This window comes from Procambarus clarkii, chromosome 22 (assembly GCF_040958095.1).
Source record: "Procambarus clarkii isolate CNS0578487 chromosome 22, FALCON_Pclarkii_2.0, whole genome shotgun sequence".
NCBI classification, from domain to species: domain Eukaryota; kingdom Metazoa; phylum Arthropoda; class Malacostraca; order Decapoda; family Cambaridae; genus Procambarus; species Procambarus clarkii.
The window spans coordinates 10596113-10619947 of record NC_091171.1 but is presented as its reverse complement, the minus strand read 5'-3'; the positions used below and the strand labels follow the sequence as shown (position 1 = coordinate 10619947).

The 23835-nt window shown below is 42.3% G+C and overlaps 1 protein-coding gene and 1 long non-coding RNA gene across 2 annotated transcripts in view; one reads left to right on the top strand and one right to left on the bottom strand.

Annotated features, from left to right (window-relative positions):
• Positions 1-4815: 4815 nt before the first annotated feature.
• Positions 4816-13502, bottom strand: LOC123757386 (uncharacterized). Its single transcript, XR_006772745.2, has 3 exons — positions 12951-13502; positions 8526-8791; positions 4816-5087 (listed from the first exon to the last, which is right to left on the bottom strand). It is a non-coding gene; the product is annotated as an uncharacterized lncRNA (long non-coding RNA).
• The window catches only part of LOC123757374 (angiotensin-converting enzyme), a 149393-nt gene continuing 134135 nt past the window's right edge, over positions 8578-23835 (top strand). The window contains exon 1 of the mRNA XM_045740930.2: positions 8578-8679. Coding sequence (XP_045596886.2) covers positions 8578-8679 — 102 coding nt within the window. The remainder of the gene's footprint in view (positions 8680-23835) is intronic.

Sequence of the window (23835 nt, the reverse complement as noted above, 5' to 3'; positions counted from 1 at the left end):
CACTCCTAGTGTACTGCGCTTTGACTGACAAATGCAAACCCAAGTGTAACTTGTACCTTATAATTACCCTTTCAATTGGGGGCAACGCGCGCGCGCACACACGCACACAATACACACTAGGAGGGGTACTAGGCACCCCTCTTCAACCCACCCCTTGCCCTCCCTTCCCCCACCCCTTCCTCCTTTTCCCTTCCTCAACCTCTCCTTAGCTCCTCCTCTTTCATAAAATATAATACTGTATTACGAGAGTATCCGGCCGTGCCCGGGATATTCTCTCGTCCCACCCCACTTCACCCATTTCCCCCTAGATCCCCCCCCCTCGATCTCAACTCGGACCCCCCCCCCCCCCTGTCCTCCGCTCTCTTCCACCCCCACCCCCAATCCCTCTCCCCTTTCGGATCCCCCCTTCTCCGTCCTCCTCCTCCCCTAGTAACCTCCTCTAACTGTTGTTTTTTAGATTTAGCTACTCGGAACGAAATGTCCATATAGCACGGGCTATGGTGAGCCCGTACCCCCTCTACCCTTTTCCTCATTAAATATATGGATCTCTTCCACCCTCCTACCCCTAACCCCCTCACCATCTTCGTCATCCCCCTTCGTCCTCTCCCCACCCCACCCCCGCTCCTATCCTACAATATAACTAATAGTATAATAAATTCATGTCACTATGTCTCCATAATATTAAATGAAATTCACATACAATAATTCCCCCCTTTCAAATTTGTGCGTTGGCTTTCAATAGGGATCATTGCAAGGAGTCTTCTAGACTTCGGCGCCCTCAGCTTTATCTTTTTCTTAATAGTACTTTACTAATTCATTACCGACTTTATTTGGACATGAAAATCAATCTTGTTTTTCCTATTTTGCTTAAGTTCTTATCGGTGAGGTCTGTTAGAACTATAATATATAGAATGATCAAGCTGCTCTTAGAAGCGATCTCCTGCTGCCTAGTCCGGTGTCAGTCTAGTAAAATTTACTTTGTCAACTTTTAAAGCTTCGCCAAAACACTAATTAGGCTATCTTACTTTATTGCATTGATTTGTATTGTTAATTCCAATGCCTAAGCACTGAGGACTACATATTCGCAATGCTTTTAGGAAGAGACCCGAAGCAACATCACTTTACGTTCTTGGCACGACTGCTGAATTAATGGAATAGCTACCTGCATGCGTATCTTTCCTGTACACGGTGAAGCTTAGTGAGGTGTTACTATTACCAAGACGTCTAGGAAGGATAATTTATCATCTGACTCCCATTCATGTTTAAATCTGATACTGGGGATTATAGCACTCAGCCTCTCAAAGAACTCCCCAGAAATGTCCCCAGCTATCCTTCCAAAATGTTAATATGTCGTAACGTATTTATACCAATTCATGTCTTAAGGTTTGATCTGAGGGAGGACGCTTATCTCGAAGTACAGACATGCATCTCTATAAACTCTATACCAGTTATTTAGGTTATATAACACTGGCGATGGTGCGACTACCCATACTACAACAATATGTTTGACGGTCAAACTGAAAACCATATTTTTGACGGTCAAACTGTTTTGAAACTAAAATACATATTTTCGTTTTGAGACGAATGTGCTCTTAATACCCCCCACTCCGCGCCATCTGTCTCCCCCTAAATTCTCCTTCCCTCTCAAACATCTCCCCCCCCCATCTTCCTTATCGGTTTCTTTCAATCTGTCTACCTCTAAGTTGTTGTTTGTCTTCCTGTCTTTCTCTGCCCTGGTCCACTCAAGTCTCTCTACAGGCCTATCTCTGCCTGTGTCTGTTTTTGTATCTGTTCTCATTCTGTCCCCCCCCCCCCCTCTCATTGTCTGACTCTCTGCTTGTGTGTCATTTTGCTCTCCCTCTCAAAACTACTTTAATAGTTTCCAATTGGTGTGTGAATGGCCTGCTGGAGGGAGGACCCTAGTAGTGAAACATTAAAAATATGATAGTTTCCCCTTGGTTTTGAGAAACCAGTAGGGTTTGAAAGTCTATGAAGCTGTGGTAGGATCGTTTGTGTTGTGGTACTATGGTAAAAGTATGATTAGAAAATGTGGTAATTTTCTCGAGATCAGTGCATCATTTTTTCAGACTGCTCTATGAACAAAAATTTTAATTTTAATTTTCAAATATTTAGCACTGCCAACAGTAGTAGTGGAAGGCAACCAACAGTAGTAGTGAGAGGCAATACGAGACCATGGCATGCTGTTCGCTCTGGCGACACAGACCAGTCTATGTCCGTCCAGTACCCCGACCATTCCCCCCTGTATAGTTGGGTGACACTAGCACCAAGCCTCCAACCTTGGACAAAAGATATACTTTCATAATTATAATCAGGGTAGCCGTTGTACCCAGGTCTTGCTCCCCCCATACCCTCTTCCTCTCTCCTTTTCTCTTCAAATATCCCCCTTCGCTTCAACCCCCCCCCCCCTCACCCTTTCTACTTCCTTCTCTCCATATTGTGTATGTTGTGTTTTTCTGTTTGTCTTCATGTTGCTTGTTACCCTAAGTCCATCCAGCCTCTGCAGGCTTATGTCTGTGTCCGCCCGCCTGTCGTTGCTGGCTCTCTCAACAATATTATAGTAGTCTTATCATTTGCACGTAGGTGGTCCGTCGGTGGGAGCAGCTTAGCAGTGTGGACTATTAAATATAATAGGTACCCATTTGTTTTTAGAGAAAGGTTGTGCCCGAGAAAGCCTTAAACGCTGTGGGCGGCTCGTCTGTCGTATGCTGTGGTTGGTCTTCTGCAGCACACCCTGCCTTTATTTATGCTCGGTTGCTCTAAGTTACAGTCCAATGTTAAATTCATCTATTGTTCAATTTAATCATTCTTAATTTACCCAAGGTAAAAGTTTCCCCAATGTTAATTTAACTATTGTTAAATTAACCCACTGTTAAATTACCCATTGTTAAATTTATCAGATATTAAATTAACAAATCTTAAATTTACCCAATGTTAAACTTTCCAAAATTAAATTACATAAGGTTGAATTTACCCAGTTAAACTTCAATTTTATTTTATCAACATTTACAATTTTTTTATCAAGGTTACGTCTGGGATCTTGTGAAGTGTATCAGTCAGCTGTATAATATATCCAGTGAGTTGGGCAAGTCTGGGTTCCCTGCAGTGCTTCCTCACACTTGCAAAAACGGACTGCTCTCTAGGAAATGATAGCCTAACACTAACAAGGTGGTACACTCCAGTTAAATCTTACTTTATTAATTAACCCCCCCCCCAAGTAACATCAAAATGCTCTACCACATCCTACTTTACGACCAGTCCCTGACCCCACACAGGCAGGAGCAGAGATGTCCATAGCAAGCTAGGCCTACGTTCCCTGTAGGGACAGCATAATCTTTAAGCTATAACAATTTCATTACCTGCTGAAGTGCTTGGGTTCCAGCCTACAGGATCACCCATATTCCAGCAAGGTGTAGGGCCACCTACAGTAACTAACAACGGAATGATGGCTCAACTACTTAACATTAAAGATACTTAACTAGAGAAGACCAGACCAGCCGTGCCCCGCCGCCACGACACCCAGTAGCAGAAACCACCTTACGACGTTATGCGCCTTGGTGCCGGCTTGGTAAACCGATCGTACTGGAAACACTGATTACCCAAAACCTCCTACACGATCCACAATCGCCACCATTCAATCTTTAACATAAATATAACATCTTAGCATTATAATATACTAGGCAACATATTGCCTATCGTATCTAAACTAGCAAAGGAGAACAACAAATTCTTACGCCTGGCAGAGACTCATATACCCGCTATTCCCATTCAAGCTGGTAAACTGTCTACATATATGATGACATGATGACTTCTAATGACCAAACCATACATCAGAAAGCGAAGAGACGACGACGTTTCGGTCCCTCCTGGACCATTATCCCGATAGATTGGTCTTTAAAATAAACTTTCCTGCCTCTACTCTTCACAGACGTCGTTATGGTGAACATGCCCAACATGAACCTCTAATACTCAACATGATCCTCTGATACACAACATATCCAACATAAACCTGATACCCAACATGATCCTCTGATACACAACATATCCAACATGAACCTCTGATACCCAACATACTATCAGGGGGTCAGGGATTTTATAAACTTGATACTGAACTTTACTTACTAGCGAACATAAACCCCCTACCACTTCCCTGATAAAATAAAATCAACCCTGCAGCTACACAGCTGCTGTCGTCAATCAGTCAATAATGGACACAAGAGTGTATAATGGAGGATCACCCTGGAATCGTTGTATACTCAGAGAAGGGTTCAACATCACCTTTACTTGGGGAAAAAATCTAGCCTATTGGTCATGAATACACACGCCGTGACTTCCCCACACTCCTTGTTTTTGGCCGATCTCCTAATTCTCCTTTGTGATATTACTGTCCACTGCCAACTGATCTGCAAACGTTTCTCTCATCCTAGAAAGCCTCACCAGGAAAAGAGAAAAAATCAGTTGTCTACAGACAAACATTTATTATATGACAATACAAAGAATGAAATAATAAAACAACATAGTATCATCGGATTCTACAAACAATAACAACATTTATATAATAGCAGTTCTTCACCAAATAAACTGTGCTAGGCTGCTGCTCAATTTTTCACCCTCAGCCTTCTCACTGCTTGTGGCTGGGTAACTTGCATATAACAATATCCTCAACAAGAAAAATAATCACTCACCTTACATTGCGTCACTCACGCCATATGCAATCAAGTACTCCCTCATATATATCATGGTATCCATACAATTCCCTGTTCTGCGTCTTAAGACCCGCCACTAAGAACATCTGTCTATGGGTCCTTGAAATCAGGTAGGTATTCCTGCAGTCTCTTCAATATTTGCTACTACTTGAAGTTCCATTCAACGCCTGTGAAGTTCTTCTATGCGGCTTAACAAAAAAAAACATGTAGCTGCACTACACTCGAAGTTCTACACTACCACTTTTGTTCTGCTTTACCACTGAAGTTCTACTTCACACTTGAAGTTCAACTCCACACCTGAAGTTCCATCATGTAATCTTCACCAGACACGAAGCTCCTCCACGAACTTCTCCCCACACAAACCTGTAATTCCATTACCCTGCCATAATAACATGTTTTCCTAATAAAACAAACAACAAATATATATGTTACATTAAATCTGGCCATCCGAAGTTTCACTCCGCGCCGGTCTTACCGAGATGGGTACTCCCCCATGCTGGACGAGTCCACACTGAAATCATCCTCCGAGGGGCATCAGGTGTCCCTCCCACCTCAGTCGCTCACTGACCTCAGGCAAGCAGGCATGTGTGGCTCTTGCCTCCAGCATGTTATATCACCTTTAATTCATTATATACTGTCACTATCTTCATAAAATTTCTAACCAATATCCATTGACATTGTCAATGGTCGCCGAGCACACGATCGAGCAAGCAATTATAAGCATAGAAACGTCGTACATCTACCCTCGACGACTCTCGCAACTCTAGTGACGTGTTACGACCTCCGCCCACGTCACGTCACATGACAAAAAGTCGACATCTCATCCCCACTCGCTTCTATGATACTCGTCCTCTGCTCGTTTCTATTTAGTCATAATTCACTGACGTTTACTTAATTTACTTCCCCTGATTCCTAAATTTAGTCAGGTGTGTATACTAACTCTCAAAAGGTAGATCCTACTCACTAGGCTACCTGGAGTTTCTTAACAATACCCAACATGAACCTCTGATACACAACATACCCAACATGAACCTTAGGCCTGGCTCTGTTGCTGTTGACTCTTCCCTTTCACAGTACCTACTTAAATGCTCTAACCTTCTTAACAAACGTGATTGACTTAAGCTTTGTCCCTGTTACTTATTCCTACCACTGTTTCTTATTTTTACCTTTCCTCTTATTCTTACCTTACTGTTTTTCTTCCCTTATCCTTACATTCATCCTATGCTTTACTGTTTTATATTCATCCAATTTTTACTTTTACATTCATTCTATTCTTACCTTATTCTTACATTCATCATTTTCTTGATGAAAACGATGAATGTCTTTTCTCTTGATGAAAAGATAAAACTTTCTCTTACCTGCTCCTCACCTCACCCTCTTACCATATTTTTGCCTGTACCATCCTCTACTTTACGGGCTATTCATGCCCGTGCCATCTCTTGGGTGGCTTAATCTTCATCAATCATCTCGTCTCATCACTATCGATTTGATATTGGTCCAGGACGGACCGAGACATCGTCGTCTCTTAATTTCTAGTGTGTGGTTTGATCAACTTGTTCCTAAATGCTAATCTTTATCTAAAACTTTTCCTTGATAGGTGTAATAGAACCCATGAGCACCACACCAGAAATAAATATATCTTTGATGTTCGCAGAGTCGAGGTAAATCTGCAAACACACCATGCAAATAAAAGAGCCTAGTCATTGGAACTCACTCCCTGATGAATTAAAAAATTGTCCAACTTTTGGTCTGTTCAAAAGTAAAACCAAAAAGTACCTAATTTCTTCCTCATAGTTTTATACCTTGTGTTTCAAACTCACAGTGCATCTTGTACTACTAACTTATCCAAAATTGGTACTTAAGAATAATTAAGTACCAATGCAATCACCTGTCAATATATATTGTTGATATAAAACCTTGCTACAATGCAGTTTTTCACCGTACCTGATATGTTAGATTAAGGACCGGCCCGAAACACTATGCGTGTTAGTGGCAGTACAACAATGTAACAACTCTTGTATATATAAACAAAATAAAATAAAATTTAACTTGGTGAAAATCATAATATTTGATATTTTTGAATGAGTGATTTAGTTCGAACTTTAATTAAAATGCACATTAGGAAGAGGCTATGTTCAGAGAGCGCAAGCAAGGATGGAGCGTGAGGAAAGATGGACGGTTAAGGCGAGGTAGATGCTGTTACAGTGAGGTAGAGACAGGTAGAGGGTGTTACAGTGAGATAGAGACAGGTAGATGCTGTTACAGTGAGGTAGAGACAGGTAGATGCTGTTACAGTGAGGTAATCACCTGTCTGCGTGCGAGGCTTGTCAGGCGGGACGGTGTCGCTCCAGTAAGGTATTCCTACTGCAGCTAGTGATAACATCACCATAGTGCAGCTTGTGATAACATCACCATAGTGCAGCTCGTGATAACATCACCATAGTGCAGCTAGTGATAACATCACCATAGTGTAGCTAGTGATAACATCACCATAGTGCAGCTAGTGATAACATCACCATAGTGCAGCTAGTGATAACATCACCATAGTGTAGCTAGTGATAACATCACCATAGTGCAGCTCGTGATAACATCACCATAGTGCAGCTAGTGATAACATCACCATAGTGCAGCTCGTGATAACATCACCATAGTGCAGCTAGTGATAACATCACCATAGTGCAGCTTGTGATAATATCACCATAGTGCAGCTAGTGATAACATCACCATAGTGCAGCTAGTGATAACATCACCATAGTGCAGCTAGTGATAACATCACCATAGTGCAGCTAGTGATAACATCACCATAGTGCAGCTAGTGATAACATCACCATAGTGTAGCTAGTGATAACATCACCATAGTGCAGCTAGTGATAACATCACCATAGTGCAGCTAGTGATAACATCACCATAGTGCAGCTAGTGATAACATCACCATAGTGCAGCTAGTGATAACATCACCATAGTGCAGCTAGTGATAACATCACCATAGTGCAGCTAGTGATAACATCACCATAGTGCAGCTAGTGATAACATCACCATAGTGCAGCTAGTGATAACATCACCATAGTGTAGCTAGTGATAACATCACCATAGTGCAGCTAGTGATAACATCACCATAGTGCAGCTCGTGATAACATCACCATAGTGCAGCTAGTGATAACATCACCATCGTGCAGCTAGTGATAACATCACCATAGTGCAGCTAGTGATAACATCACCATAGTGCAGCTCGTGATAACATCACCATCGTGCAGCTAGTGATAACATCACCATAGTGCAGCTAGTGATAACATCACCATAGTGCAGCTAGTGATAACATCACCATAGTGCAGCTCGTGATAACATCACCATAGTGCAGCTCGTGATAACATCACCATAGTGCAGCTAGTGATAACATCACCATCGTGCAGCTAGTGATAACATCACCATGTCGGTTTCTAAATTGCAACATGACATAGTTGTTGCTTCTCTTGACAAAAGAAAATCTGCATTAAAATTGCGCATAAAGTGTCTTTGTTTCATGGGTACCAAAACATGTTAGTTTCTCGGTACGCAAAGCTGGTACGGAGATCATAACCTTGACAAGGACACCTCTAGCTTGATCTACATCCCTCACATATAATTACTTCCGTTGTCATATGAACGGCAACGTTTAATAAAGTCGGATATGCCACAATACTTAAAACATACAAAAATAATTCCTATGTAATCAGAAGATGAAAGATATATATATAATCAAAAGGGTAGAAAGTGAAAGAAGTTGGAAGGTATAGGGAGAGGAAGCGCGGTGCAGTAACCAACCTCGGGAGAGGGTATAAAGCCATCCTTGGCCACCGTACTGGCAGTTGCCACCATGACACGGTGGAGGACGGACGCAGGTGTGGTGAGGGCACTTGTGGTGTGTGGTGCACTCCTGGGGACCCGTGCCGCTATCTTCTCCACCAATGGTGTCCAGGTGAGTGTTTGTGCTGGCTGGTGTAGGGGCCTCCATGACCTCTCGCCGGACTTCTCAACAATGGCAAGGACGCGATCTCTTGCAGCGTCCCGAATGTTTTATCTGGCGAATCCTAACGGATATTTTATATATGTATAAAATGTTGTAAGAATAATCACAAAAAACACTTTATGCGTAATGCGTAAGTAACCACTAAGAAAATGAAACCTGAACGTTCGGAATTTTCGTTTCATTTTCCTAGTGGATACTTACGCATATAATTGTATATAGCCATGTAAATTTAGCAGTAGTGAATTACAGCACAAACGGCTATCGTTACCGTTAAACAAACGGAATGTGTTTGCTTCTAGTAAACAAACCTAGACTTGTTAAGCAATGCTGTTAAAAAACTATTAATACAAAATTGAAAGTAGCATGAGTGAAAGCATGATAAGGACTTGGGGCCCCAGTGGTCCACCTTCCTTGTGTGTAAGGGCAGGAGGAGTCTTGGTAATATATCTCATAACTCACACAGCTACCATCCGTAGTCTGGTTCAAAGGGGCTTATGTCCTTACAAACGGATTATAACCGTTCAACGACTCATACTTAAACAGCTCATTTACTTTTGTACTTTTCTTTCCTCGTTAAATTTTGTAATTCAATGGGCAGTGTTGGGCGCGGGGGTCCGAGGAAACACCCCGTGTGACCAGGTCCACGAGCCCAACAAGATATAATAGGTATATATTCCAGCCCGTCCTCCTAAGGTTTCCCCAACGTCAAGAAAGAAGGCGCCCTTATCCTAACCTACCAGAGGACCCAAAACAGAAAACTGGACAGTATATCAATTTCGCGAACCGCCATGATCTTCTAGTACAACGATTTTTGGCCTTAGAGTGTGTATACGTCAAAATGCGACGCTGTGTTAGACGGACGGGTTGACGATTTTATGCTAAGTTTACATAAAGGTTTCGGATTTTAAATACACCTTATGGACAATGTTATCTTGGTAATGACGTGAGGATTTGTTGTGAAGCGAGTGTCGACTCTTACAAGGATATGTCAGCAACAAAGTATATTATCTTAACTAAGTTCAAACATTATATATTTAGGCCAAAGTTTGGCACATTTCTGAAATAACTGAATGTCAGTCCAGAACTGAAGAAATTCAAAATATGTTCGGGAGAGAGTTTGTAGTTTGAGATCTATAGGTAGAAGTTCTGTCACCTTCTAATACGTAGTGCAGGAGTGTCTGTAAGGTCGGCCACAGAGTGCAGGATTGTATGCAAGGTCGGCCACAGAGTGCAGGAGTGTCTGTAAGGTCGGCCACAGAGTGCAGGAGTGTATGCAAGGTCGGCCACAGAGTGCAGGAGTGTCTGTAAGGTCGGCCACAGAGTGCAGGAGTGTATGCAAGGCCGGCCACAGAGTGCAGGAGTGTCTGTAAGGTCGGCCACAGAGTGCAGGAGTGTATGCAAGGTCGGCCACAGAGTGCAGGAGTGTATGTAAGGTCGGCCACAGAGTGCAGGAGTGTATGCAAGGTCGGCCACAGAGTGCAGGAGTGGCTGTAAGGTCGGCCACAGAGTGCAGGAGTGTCTGTAAGGTCGGCCACAGAGTGCAGGAGTGTCTGTAAGGTCGGCCACAGAGTGCAGGAGTGTCTGTAAGGTCGGCCACAGAGTGCAGGAGTGTCTGTAAGGTAGGCCACAGAGTGCAGGAGTGTCTGTAAGGTAGGCCACAGAGTGCAGGAGTGTCTGTAAGGTAGGCCACAGAGTGCAGGAGTGTATGTAAGGTAGGCCACAGAGTGCAGGAGTGTCTGTAAGGTCGGCCACAGAGTGCAGGAGTGTATGCAAGGTCGGCCACAGAGTGCAGGAGTGGCTGTAAGGTCGGCCACAGAGTGCAGGAGTGTATGCAAGGTCGGCCACAGAGTGCAGGAGTGTATGTAAGGTCGGCCACAGAGTGCAGAAGTGTATGCAAGGTCGGCCACAGAGTGCAGGAGTGGCTGTAAGGTCGGCCACAGAGTGCAGGAGTGTCTGTAAGGTCGGCCACAGAGTGCAGGAGTGTATGCAAGGTCGGCCACAGAGTGCAGGAGTGTATGTAAGGTCGGCCACAGAGTGCAGGAGTGTATGCAAGGTCGGCCACAGAGTGCAGGAGTGTGTAAGGTAGGCCACAGAGTGCAGGAGTGTCTGTAAGGTAGGCCACAGAGTGCAGGAGTGTCTGTAAGGTAGGCCACAAAGTGCAGGAGTGTCTGTAAGGTAGGCCACAGAGTGCAGGAGTGTCTGTAAGGTAGGCCACAGAGTGCAGGAGTGTATGCAAAGTCGACCACAGAGTGCAGGAGTGTATGCAAAGTCGACCACAGAGTGCAGGAGTGTATGCAAGGTCGGCCACAGATTGCAGGAGTGACTAAGGTCGGCCACAGAGTGCAGGAGTGTATGCAAGGTCGGAGCGTGCGGGAGGGGCGAGTATTCTCAGGTGTAACATACCCAAGCCTCGCCCGTTTCCGCGTGTGACTGGTAGTGGTTGTACTTGTTATTGGGGCTGGTAAAGTTATCATGTTGGGTATTGCTAAACGCTCTTCAAGGAGCGGAACTGAAATGGTTAGGCACGTTTCCTTTCACCTAATGCACTATTCACTCAGCAGTAAATAGAGAGAGGTGAGGAGATGGATATCTCAGAGGAAGATTAGAGCAAAGGAAAAGGTACGGAAGGTAAGGTGTAATCATAGGAATAAGAAAGGGATTGTATGAGAAAACAAGAAAAAGAAAGATAGAAGGAAGGAAGGGTAGGCTTGTTAAGTCACGTTTGTTAGACAGGTTGGAACATTTGAGTATGTACTGTGAAAGGGAAGAGTCAACAGCAACAAAGCCAGGACTAAGGTTCATGTTAGGTAGGTTGCGTATCAGAGATGATTCGACAAGACAATGTGTAGGTCAGCCCGTTGTTTAACCTGACACTGACTGTGTGCAGATATTATTTCTATAAAACCTACATGCTGCTGCAGTCCGTCCTGTAGAGGATTGGACTGAGCCGTCGGTGTAAACACAGTGCTCGTGAGATCTTATATTTTCAATGGAGGAGGCAATTGTTTCAAGTGTGGCAGCTTTGAGAAGAGCAACATTCTCATTATCTTTCTTGGTGTCGGGTGTGTATTATTCTTGAATGGTGAGGCACAGATAAAGAGGAATATCGGAGACAGATTGTACTTAAAAGGAATGTTGAGTTTGATGAAATTGGAGGGATTTTTTGCTCAGCCATTTATCATAAAAGGAGTGAGTCGGTATGTTGGCACCAGTCAATAGGGTGTTAACAGCACTGAATAATTAGTCTTTGAGCAATGCAGAAGATGTAGGGTCTCTCATGACTTTAAGGCAAAAGGTTGTGTTGACTTACATGATTCTTTCTAGTATGGTTAGAAGCTTCAGTTCTTCTCTGATGATTCTTGTGCATCTTGGGGCACCAAGAATTATCCTCATGGCCTCATTCTGTACTACTTCAAGTTTGTCCAACACAGAGGCGGGGAAGTTAATTAGGTGCAAGGCATGATAATCAACTAGAGATCTAACAAACATATAAAATAATTTAGCATATTTAATATTGATACTGACGACTTTGTTCGAACCACAACACTGTAAATGCTTCACACCATACTACAAATAATCGACAACAGAACCTAAACACCTAACCGAACCAGTGCCTAAATATGCACAGTACACTAATATATAAACAATGTTAATTTATAATTGAGAAAATTTTTATTTTAAATGAACTGCTTGATAAAATTGATGAATGCGTCTTTGGGTCGACCGCTGGATGGAATGAACTTTGTCTGAGGACGGGTTGCCAAAGCCTGATAACAAGACTTGGCAACCACCGTAACTTGTTTAGATAGTATGTTATAAACGATGTGGACCATCGTATATTTTGAAGTAATGGACAATTATAAAATTGAATTTAGTACTACTGAATTCGTACAAGCCGGAAAAGGTTTTGTATTTGTTGATAATAAAACCTAACCTAATAATAAAAATAATAAAAACAAAATAAAAAAATAATAATAAAAACCTAGGCCTAATATACGATGAGGCTCTAATATAGTACATAAATGTGCTATACTAGGACTTAGTGTTTAAGTTTGGTTCTTAGCTTTATTTTTTCGGGCTTTGTACAAAATTCTACTATTTGTCCATTACGTCAATATATGTACGATGGTCAACATAGTTACAAAAGTAGTATTTAAACAGGAGGATGGGTTGCCTAGTTCTGAGTCCATTATAATTACATTAGAGCCATACAAACTCACCTACTTATCCATTCGAGGCCAGCTACAAGCACCTCCTCACGCATCAGTTCTACAAACTGCATCAGAGCTTTGTACACCCATCCTCACCTCCAGGCCAGGCCATATAACTGCATTCAGGGACGGAGACAACTCACAGCGCTGTAAAAAGTAGTAAGGAGGTTCCGCCGAGCAGCGCGTCAAGGTCACTCCCATTCCTTACGCAGGCACCGCGCTAGTGATCACAGGCTGGTGCTGGGTTGTTATGTTTTTAAATTCAGCCACTCGGAACAAAAGTTCCAAGTAGCACGGGCTATGGTGAGCCCGTAGTAGACTGTAACGTGGTGCTGGGTGGCGGAGTCTCTGGGGAACAACACGTCCTCCTAATAGAGCGTTGCATTTTGATGTATATGCTACCTAAGACCAAAAATTGTTCTAGAACATGGTAGCGACTCGGGAAATTGACATATTGTCCCTTTTTCTGTTTTGGTTTCTCTGGTAGGTTTGGATAAGGGCACTTTAATACGACAGTTTCTTGACGTTGGGAAATATTAGGAGGACGGGCTGTTGGGAAGCCAGGAGTGGATCCATGAGGGTGAGGAGGGGCCCTTGTATGATGTAAACATATTAGGCAAGGTGGGGCTAATATGAGGAGGGGGGGGGCTTTGATGAGGGCGGGAAAGGGGGTCATTGTGTGCTGTGGTGAGGCGAGGCGAGGCCTCATTATGGGAAAGTTTCCCTTCATTACAGAATATAAATATAAAATATTCAGCCAATTCGTAAGTCTGAATTGAACCACAAATCGGGGAAGAAACAAATTGCAACAATAGGGATAATGCTAGCTTGCATTGTTAGTCATTTGTTTGATTATTGGTAATGCATATTTTCCTAAATACTAGTATGAATATTTCAAACAATTCATCTGGATTTTGTAACAGCCGTCGCAAGTGATGAAACACCTATTATAACAGAGAAGAGAAAGTTCATTTATAATGCCTCTCCAGACTCTTCCTGTGGGGGAATGTGTTCTCAAGTTAGGGTCCGTGAGGCTTTGGAGCCCACATCCCACCCCGTTCTCCCGCATCCCGTCCTCTTAAAAATAACGTCGCTTTTCGCTAGTATGCGCGCTATGGCCAAAAATGGATGTAATTTGAAATGAAATCGCCTCACGAAAGTGACGTACTGTCCAGTTTTCTGTTTGAACCTTGAATCGAATCGGTGTTATGAAGAGCAGCAAACGAAGCACGTATGTTCTTAAGGATATTTATTTGTTTTGCAGGCGATGAGTCACAATAACGTGGCTAAAGTATGTTGACCAGACCACACACTAGGTGAAGGGACGACGACGTTTCGGTACAAAACTTTATTTATTTTGTATAGTTTTATGAAGGGATGGAAGTATTTGTTTATTTTATATCTTCCAAAACGCAGCTTTTTGGTTTTTCTAAATGATTATAAAATTCCAGTTGCATTAATGCAAAGTCATAATACTTTATAATGAAACCCATACCCACCGTGCAAGCTGTAGTGGAAAAATTTGCAATTGCACAAACGTTCACGAACTAAACCCCAATATTTGTTCAGCTAAGTTAAAGCATTGATAAGCTATTTACACTCTTTTTATATAGCATGTACATGAACAGTCTATTCATAATTTTGGTTTAGCATTTTATCTTAACACAAGGTTAGTGTGTTCCATAATGGGTTCAGAAACTGAAGTCAGTGTTTAATAGGCTAAGGTTTTACATTTGAAGTCAAAACGTTTTTTTTTTTTATATATAAATAAATCAGTGCGTGTACGTTTTACATGAGACGTTGGGTGGTAATAGGCTGCACGGCTGTTGACTAGTCCAATGACAGTTATTTTTAACACAATAAAGAAATAAGTCTGTCAGATGATAGAAACATCTGTTAACCCTACGCAACACCCCGTTTTCAGGTTAACACTATTTTTTCAGATGGAAATTCCACTTGAAAAAATAAAAAGGAAAAATTAGGAAAAGCCAAGTTTTAATAAAGAGTTAGTACTTGAGCTTAGAGGACTGAGTCACGAGAAAAGGCTAAAAGTGCTAGATCTCACCACGCTGGAAAAAAAGACCATATGTGACAAGTACCATGTTCACTATTCTTAGAGGAATCGACAAAATGGACAAACGCGAAATGTTAAGCATGAACATGATTAGGACAAAATGTCATTGGTGGAAATTAGAAACTCAGATGAGTTATAAGAATATAAGAAAGCACTTCTTCAGCGTAAGAATAGTGAATAAGTGGAGAGCCGAAGGGAAAGGCAGTTAAAGCTAACTTTACACATTTCATATATTTATTATGCACCCTATACCCATCCTGTGGGCGGTGGTGAAAAGGGTTTTTATACATTAAAAGAGTAGCAAGAGGGTCAGTAGTCGTTGTAAATGGTTACCTGCAACTGGAAGACGGATACCAGGAGCAGCAGCAGCAGCTTACTCTTTTAAGCACATACCGGCGAGTATAGGAATAACTGACTGATTTTTTATTGGTGCCGCCAAAGGCGGTTAGATTATTGTGCACCCCATACTCATCCTGTGAGCGGTAGCCCAAAAAGGATTATAGAGGGCACAAAAGATCTTTATCAGACCTCAACGGAGATTATTACATTAACAATTTCATATATCCTTAACATCTTGTAATTATAATGTCAGCTAGTTACAGGGAATGTTCTATTTCAATAGCTTTATATTTACAGTTAAGATCTACAATTAATGTATAATGGTTATCACTAATACATAATTGTTTGAGCTATGAAGATATTAGTCATAGGTGAGCTGCTGTTTGTCACTATTAGTCTTCACAATACACTACTTGCTTCTTACTCTCCTATGTCGTTTATCTACTGGGAGCGATACATATGGATACAGTGCAAGGATTTCAGGAATTTTATCCTTATCAATAAAATGGTTTGCCATTTCATACGACGTGCATTTAGATTTATCACTAAATGGCTCAATTTTACTACAGTCCAAGATATAATGCCCTATATAGATATCTAGAGCCCTATACAAGTCCAACTGCCAGAGATACCTGTAGCCAAGTCTTATTCGAGCTGTGACAACGTCTGTTTGCTGACTTTGTTACTTGCCCCATACACATGTTTTACTTGACACATTTCATTGAGATGAACAATGGACCTGCTAGTTCCAGTTTGCACTGTTCTACTTTCTTCAAATTCATCCAGGAGTTCTCATCTAATGACACTTTTCAAGGATCTATTTGATAACTAACTAAAGATTCCGTTCAACATTGTCTTTATTTACTGCAACCTTAGCGAGGACGTCAACTTTGTCATGTTCCTGCACAACCCGTTCTCGCACTTTCTTACAGTCAATATTGACTTATTAAATAAGTGCATATGTGACATACTAATTTATTGTGAATATTTTAGTTTACCTTGAGAAGCTTTATAGAAAACACCGACCTTACCTAACCTTCTTAGTATGTTAAGATAAGCATCTTATTGCTTCGTAATTACAATTATTACTTAACCTATACCTATAATAGGTTAAGTAATAATTGTAATTACGAAGCAAAAAGATGCTTATCTTAACATACTAAGAAGGTTAGGTAAGGTCGGTGTTTTCTATGAAACTTTTCAAGGTAAACTAAAATATTCACAATAAATTAGTATGTCACATATGCACGTATTTAATAAGTCAATATTGACTATATGAAAGTGCGAGAACGGGTTGTCCTGCAGGCGGGATGTGAGAAGGAATCCACAACTTTTTATATTTACCTCTTATTAAATATGCTTATATATCTATGTCTAGCTTCGGAGAAAAGCACGTTATTTATTGATTGCAAAATATTTATTGCTAGTAGCGAGGAAAGGGAGTAAGAAATAATTAATGTCTACTTCAGTGTTGTCAATAATTTCGAGTGCTACCAGTGTTGCTACCAACTCAGCTTGCATTGTGGATGCCCAGTTACTAATCCTTATATTTCTTTGAATTGTGCTGCCATCGGGCTGATGAGCAATAACAGCACTTCCTGCCCTCCCTGTAGCTGTACTGAGTGATCCGTCAGTGTATATGGTCTGTGCGATGTTGTTTTTAGTTTGTATATTGTGAATGTGTTCTAGGGTGCTTAGTTTAGCAGCAAGCTGAGCATGAGGGTTGTTTGTGATAAGTTTCTTGGTGGGGTATGTAGGCGTCAGGATGTCAAAAGGTACTATCTGCCAGGGTGGAAGGAAGTGCTGTACTCTTTCATTTTTACACACATCGTGCAGTCCCATCATTCTAATGAGTGGTTGTTCTTTGAAACCATTTAGACTCGGAAGTTCCATTACGTACGATTTCTAACAATTCAACTGACACATATTTTTGTTTTAGTTTCAGTTACTCTGAACAGAATGTCCATGTAGCACGGGCTATAATGAGTCCCAAAACGTGACACAATGTTGCTTTTGTTATATAGGAATGATGTGATGTCCTGGCAGAGTGATGTAGGAACCTTGGTGTTTTAGCGGTGTGGGGAGGGTGAGGTGGCGAGGCCGACACACTGGAGGACACGCTACGGTTCCCTCACTACCTGGCCCCACGCTCCTTGTACCCAGCGTTGGCAGTGCTCGCGCGCCACCGAACCCGCTACTGATTTACTGCAAACTCACCAAGCTGTGAGACTGTGATCACTTCTCAAGTCTCTTGTTCTTAGCCTTGGACAGTTGTACTCGGCGATTGCAGAAAAATACAAAGAGCAACGATGATTTTCAGAGAAATATGTGGTGATGATGATAACAGTTGTGGCCTGTGAAGAATGCCAAGGTCCCGTCCACCCCGACCCTTCCACCCGCCAGAATTATTGCACTAAAACAAAAATTATAATCATGATATATATGTGCTTCCGCCTACAGTTTAGACCTATTGTCTTATGTATGACCCTCTGTCCTGCGTGACAGTGAATACCACCATTATCCTCACTTTAATAAGACTATCAAAATCCTCAGATTAGGCAAAATTGTAATTAATTTTGTCAATAAAGATGTTAATAATGATAATAATAATACTAAAACAAAACTGATCTCCGGTCATTAACGTCAGTTGAATGCTATTAAGAGAACAATGTCAAATTATAGTGACACAGGTAAATTAGGTTCGTGCCTCTAGTGTCTAAAGCTATCTTCATAAGCTATGGTCGAAAATCTTATAAATTCGTATTTTGAAACGAATTTCTAGTCTTTTTGCAGACTGCACTTTGCTATTGTCCTGTTCCCAATCATCACATCAATATAAAATAACAATGAATTATTAAGAAGCATTTTTCTTCGGGCAAAGCTGGCCACATGACGTTGATGTAAACAATGAATAAATCCATCACTGGAGCGTGTTTATTCATTTATTCACTGGATCGTGTTTATTTTATTTATTCATCACTGGAGCATGGGTCATCTGTTCCGGGTCATCAGTCTCATCACCATACATTATCCCTCCATCTTGAGATGATTTCGGGGCTTAGCGTCCCCCTCGACCAGGCCTCTTGTTTGTTACCCCCCCCCCCCCAGGAGGCAGCCCGTAGCAGCTGTCTAACTCCCAGGTACCTATTTACTGCTAGGTAACAGGAGCATCAGGGTGAAAGAAACTTTGCCCATTTGTTTCCGCCTCCACCTGGGATCGAACCCGGAACCTCAGGACTACGAATCCGAAGCGCTGTCCACTCAGCTGTCAGGCCCCAGGCCCCCCCCATCATCCCTCCATCACCATACATCATCCCTCCATCACCATATATCATCCCTCCATCACCATACATCATCCCTCCATCACCATACATCATCCCTCCATCACCATACATCATCCCTCCATCACCATACATCATCCCTCCATCACCATACATCATCCCTCCATCACCATACATCATCCCTCCATCACCATACATCATCCCTCCATCACCATACATCATCCCTCCATCACCATACATCATCCCTCCATCACTACTTTTGTACATCATAGTTGGTATTTCACTAATGTGGCCAGCTTTAGGTTTGAATGAGTGAATTATGGATATAATGTGTGTGGGGCTGACTGATAAAAGGAGTAGAGTTAGGACAGCTGTCTGAGATATGTAGTGACGTGTGTCGGTTGTTGGGGTGTTAGGTGGCAAGGTTAGCACCAGCTGATTAAAGTAAACCATTATATTCAACTGCAGTTTATAAATGCGTTGTCAGTTTATTATCTTATTTAGAGAGTTTAATCTTTGAGTGTTGTTTGGGCCCTAGGATATTAGAGATGGTTTTCCCATGTGCTTTTCATGTTTCCTTTTGCTTCTTTAAATGCGTTTTCACAATGGTATGTTTAGTTCATCTTATTATATTAATAAGTGTTGATGAGTATATTTTTACTTGTTCTTTTGCAACTAGGCCAGTCCTGTGTTTTTTTTCATATTCATGTTTCTTGTTAATTGCTGTAAGAAAACCATTAGTGAGCCAGGGGTTGTTTAATATTTTAACAGTTACATGTTGGTGAGAAGACAACAGTTGTAAGAGGCTAGGCTTTCTGTGAGGAGCCTATTGGTTAATGATGTTATGTCTTGTGTATTGTTTTGTTCAGGTTCCCAGTTTATATTACGAAACCCATCTATGAGATTGCCTATGACTGCTTTGCTGTGTAGTCTGAAGGTTATTTTCTTAGTATGAGACGGAATTTTGTCCATGTTTGCTAAGAGGGAGATCGAATAGTGATGAGTTGTTCTGTCAGAGATTATGCCAAAAGTGAGAAGGGCTGTGATGTTAGTTCATACGTAGTCTAGGGTTGTAGCGGATGTTGGGAGGCCTCAGTGGACTTAATTGCCTAGATTAGCACCCAGAAGTTCATGCTGTTAAGAAACTAGCTGACTTTGGGGCTATTTTGATGGCAAAGGTCAATGTTAAGTGTTCATCAAAGATGTGATTTTTATAGAGTTTATTGCTTATGATTAAATTCCTCAGATTGTTTGAGAATGCACCATATTGGTATTGGGAAATCCATATAAATGCTGTAAACAGTAGTCACGTGAGGCTATGTAAGTCTTTACAGGCGAGATGTTTGGGAATAAAATCTACTCTTAAACTGTTATGACCATCAGAAAATTCATATGTGCTTTATTATAAATTTGGATTAAGATTCTTAATTCTGATAAAATGGTGCACGAGAAAACTAGTTGTAGCGAGTTGTGGAACGGTGTGAGCGGCCAGCTGCGCCGCGGCCTCCTTGAAGGATCGGGACGCATTCATAGCAGTTGTTCCCCCCGTGTGAGTGGCATGACTGTCGGGAGGGTTTCCCCTCGTCGGGGACAGGAAGCCTGCTAGGTGTTGTACAGATTTACTGCTAGATAAACAGAAGCATAAGGTAGAAATAAACGTGGCCAAACGTTTCGCCCTACATGTAAATCGAACACAGGAGTGCACCGGTCGGTTGTGAGCCGGCTTTGATAACGATTGCACTGTAGGCTTCTAAACTGCGTCTGACTACAGGAGTGTGTCGAGCAGTAGTGGGGCGCTGCTATCTGTATTCACTCGTGTTCATGATGATATCCTCATAATGTACCCAGAGTTTGCCAGTGCAGACTACTGTTCACATGCCTTTGAATGACTAACCATCCTGTGTGGTGGGGATTTTTAGCATCGCGTAGCTAGTTTTTTTTTATACACTCTGTACTCCCCCTCATATAGTCTAGGGCAGCTGCACAAATGCACCTAAATGCGTTATTAAAAAAAAAAGTGGGGTGTCCCCCACCTCTTGAGTGGAGAACCCATGAGTGGTCCAGCCGGCGAAAAACCTGGAGGTGTCGCCCCGGATGTACTCCAAATACTTGCTTGCTACCAGTTGACTAAATACGTAGCCTGTGACTCAGCCATGTACGTGTGGTCATATCATTTGTGTACACAACAAATAGCATTACAGTAACAATCAATCGGCAATTCAAAGGCATAAGATTATTAAGCTATTTTTTTCAAGACTGTGGAGTGGGGAGAATTTGTAATGAAGTGAAGGCTCATAATGAAATGAAGGCTCATAATGAAGTGAAGGCTCATAATGAAGTGAAGGCTCATAATGAAGTGAAGGCTCATAATGAAGTGAAGGCTCATAATGAAGTGAAGGCTCATAATGAAGTGAAGGCTCATAATGAAGTGAAGGCTCATAATGAAGTGAAGGCTCATAATGAAGTGAAGGCTCATAATGAAGTGAAGGCTCATAATGAAGTGAAGGCTCATAATGAAATGAAGGCTCATAATGAAGTGAAGGCTCATAATGAAGTGAAGGCTCATAATGAAATGAAGGCTCATAATGAAGTGAAGGCTCATAATGAAATGAAGGCTCATAATGAAATGAAGGCTCATAATGAAGTGAAGGCTCATAATGAAGTGAAGGCTCATAATGAAATGAAGGCTCATAATGAAATGAAGGCTCATAATGAAATGAAGGCTCATAATGAAGTGAAGGCTCATAATGAAGTGAAGGTTCATAATGAAATGAAGGCTCATAATCAGATGAGCTATAGGCCTACAGGTCCTCATAGATGCATGACCACACAACTTAACAAACCTCTAGTATACCTACAATCAACAAATGGTCCAAAATTGTAATACAAAAAGTGGCGAGGGAGCTAGGGCTTCGGGGAATACCTGAGTGACGGACTCGTCTGACTGGTTCCTCCCCCAAGATGAAGCTGGAGATACTTCCGAGATTCAATCACCTTTCCATTCACTTATTTGTTAAACCTTAGCGTAGCTTATCATGCAATATAGTCACTAGTGTTTAGCCTGGTAAACACACTTCACAAAAATATATAGAGTAATGAGACAACAGCATTGATGTACTCTATATATACTAGAGTATATATAGAGTAATGAGTCTATATAAAGTAATGAGACTGCAGTGTTTACCCCGGGCACTATAAATGCCACAACACTGGAGGCGGAGTAAACAGTTGGTGCTCGTCACGGTTGATGAAGGTCCTAACATTTATGGTGGTGGATCCTAACCTTAGTATCCAGCACCACAACAATAATACACCGGCTCATACTACTACGCAGGATGACTGGAAGGAATTTATTAAACCTGTCCTTGACCTGTAGCGTAGTTCAGCCGCCATAGACTGAACACAGTGTTGTTCAGGTACACGGTGTGAAACAAGCCAAAGGTGAGTGGATGTTTAGCGGATCGAATTACTTTTTGAGTGTGGGCACACATCGTAAAGTAGTGGCGACGCCCTGCTGTCTGGGCCACGAGCGACGCCCCAATTTGGAAACCATTGACCAACGGCCCAGTCTACTTACCTAGGCTAACACAGTAAACTTCAACTCATGGGGGCCCCGCCATAGCAACTGTCAATTAGCTAATGCAAATTATTCTCGATCACTTTATATTTTCTAAAATATTTGTATGGTTATAGATGGAGGTAGCCTATCTGCTATTAGTCTGTCCATGGTGGCGCAGTGGTAATACACGGTTCCTTGCTAGCAATTTGGTTTGGGTTCGAGTCCTGTCCAGAGAGAATTGATTGGTCGCCAATCCGCAATTGTTCGGCCCTGCTCACCCAACAGTAATTAGACACCTGGTTGTTAATCTAGGGAAATCTAGTAGGGTAAGACTACTATGATATAAAGGAAGGAAAAGCCCTCGACCTGCTAAAAGTAGTCGTCTCCTGTTAGACGACTCCTTAGGAGACGACTCCTTAGGAGTCGTCTCCTGCCGGTGGGTACAGGTGTTTTAATGCTGGGTCATGTTTCTTTTATTCCCATGTCAAAGTTAAATTAACGGTTTTCATAGCGTTTTGAAACCTTAGGAGAATTTCCTGCTCCTCTAACCTACCAGAGGGCCCAATACGTGCTGCTTTAGGTCCATTTCTTTTGGAAAATTAATGTTAATTTTTGTGAAAATTCCAATTAGGCGATTTTTGGCCGTATTAAACGAGCAAAAAGCGAGGTAATTTGTAACACGGGCTGAACGACGCTAGTCAGGCCCAGTAATGGTGTAAAATTAATATTATAAAGAAAATAGTTTTCAATCTCCTTCCCAAGTGACGAAGATAACAAGTGCTAGAATCATTGATCTGTCCCTTTTAATAAACAATTTAATAAATAAAACGGGTTTAAATTGAAAGAAAACAAGCTTAGCAACCTAACCTAAATATGGCTATTACTCCTCACATGTTTAAAACTAGGCTTAACTAACTTAGAAATTCATGTTTACACAATGTGTTAATTCATCATTGTGAATGATGGTGAATAATTTATAAACTGCTACATTTCTCTCATTTACTCTGAGAAAACATTACCCGTGTGGTCCCGTGTCCAGTCACCAGCCCGTGTGGTCACGTGTTCAGTCACCAGCCCGTGTGGTCCCGTGTTCAGTCACCAGCCCGTGTGGTCACGTGTTCAGTCACCAGCCCGTGTGGTCCCGTGTTCAGTCACCAGCCCGTGTGGTCACGTGTTCAGTCACCAGCCCGTGTGGTCCCGTGTTCAGTCACCAGCCCGTGTGGTCCCGTGTCCAGTCACCAGCCCGTGTGGTCACGTGTTCAGTCACCAGCCCGTGTGGTCCCGTGTTCAGTCACCAGCCCGTGTGGTCCCGTGTCCAGTCACCAGCCCGTGTGGTCCCGTGTCCAGTCACCAGCCCGTGTGGTCACGTGTTCAGTCACCAGCCCGTGTGGTCCCGTGTTCAGTCACCAGCCCGTGTGGTCACGTGTTCAGTCACCAGCCCGTGTGGTCCCGTGTTCAGTCACCAGCCCGTGTGGTCCCGTGTTCAGTCACCAGCCCGTGTGGTCCCGTGTCCAGTCACCAGCCCGTGTGGTCACGTGTTCAGTCACCAGCCCGTGTGGTCCCGTGTTCAGTCACCAGCCCGTGTGGTCCCGTGTTCAGTAACCAGCCCGTGTGGTCCCGTGTCTAGTCACCAGCCCGTGT